The sequence below is a fragment of the Gymnoscopelus braueri genome (assembly GCF_963280865.1).
Source record: "Gymnoscopelus braueri genome assembly, chromosome: 10".
Classification (NCBI taxonomy): Eukaryota; Metazoa; Chordata; class Actinopteri; order Myctophiformes; family Myctophidae; genus Gymnoscopelus; species Gymnoscopelus braueri.
Window position 1 is genome coordinate 54,284,238 of NC_137611.1, and position 826 is coordinate 54,285,063.

Here is an 826-nt window from a genome sequence, read left to right on the forward strand (position 1 = left end):
CTAGGCTAAATCCTAGGATCGAGGATCTAGATCCTAGGACACAGAGGGACGGTTTATCAGTGTGGCCTTTACCTCTAATCCTGTCTCGAGTAGCAGTATGAAAGCCACAGGTTAAGGTGAGTGTTTATATAAGATGTTTGTCTCACCTCTAGCTCTGTGTCTCAGTATGGAGATGTAGAGGATGGTTGACACCACGTAAGGACTGAGCACCAGTAGATGAATGATCAGTCTGGACAGAGACATGAGGGGGGTGCAGGGGGGGTGGAAGATGAATCTGCAAAGAGAACAACGGTTTTCAGTATCCACACACTGGTTTATCTTCTCATGGTGAAAACAGTCAAATAATCCTACAAAGGCTCAAGACTCACCTGTCACTTCCATCCAGCTCTCTGCTGATTCTCCAAGGTCAGAGATGTGACACTTGTAGAATCCTTCATCAGATTTGTTGACATTGTGGATGGTCATCTGTCCTGTAGACTCAGTCCTGATGAGGGATCCGTCTTTATAGAAAACAGCTGGGAGGTAGGAGGTTGGATTAGTTGTCTTGTCTTTGTAAAAGCAGCGGAGTGTGACATCACTTCCCTCCATCACAGGAAGAACAGGGCTCTCCGGGAACACATCTCCATCTAGAACCAACAGCAGGATGAGTTATGAACATCTACAGAACCACCAGCATATAGAGTTATGAACATGTTGTGGTTGGTGGCTCCACAAACTAGATGAAATGTATTGTTACGTATATTGACTGTACCAGAGATCATAAAGTTGATGATGTTGCTGAGTTCTTACGACTCGGACTGACACCAGTAAACTCCACTGTCCCAAG

General features: G+C 45.3%; 1 protein-coding gene across 1 annotated transcript in view; it reads right to left on the reverse strand.

Moving 5' to 3' along the window:
* Positions 1-224: 224 nt before the first annotated feature.
* The window catches only part of LOC308093693 (B-cell receptor CD22-like), a gene marked incomplete at its 3' end in the record, with an annotated part of 8,147 nt that continues 7,545 nt past the window's right edge, over positions 225-826 (reverse strand). The window contains exons 4-6 of the mRNA XM_080440021.1: positions 752-826; positions 369-626; positions 225-274 (exon numbers count right to left, since the gene is read on the reverse strand). The exon at positions 752-826 is cut by the window's right edge and continues 27 nt beyond it. Coding sequence (XP_080296147.1) covers positions 225-274; positions 369-626; positions 752-761 — 318 coding nt within the window. The 5' untranslated portion in view covers positions 762-826. The remainder of the gene's footprint in view (positions 275-368; positions 627-751) is intronic.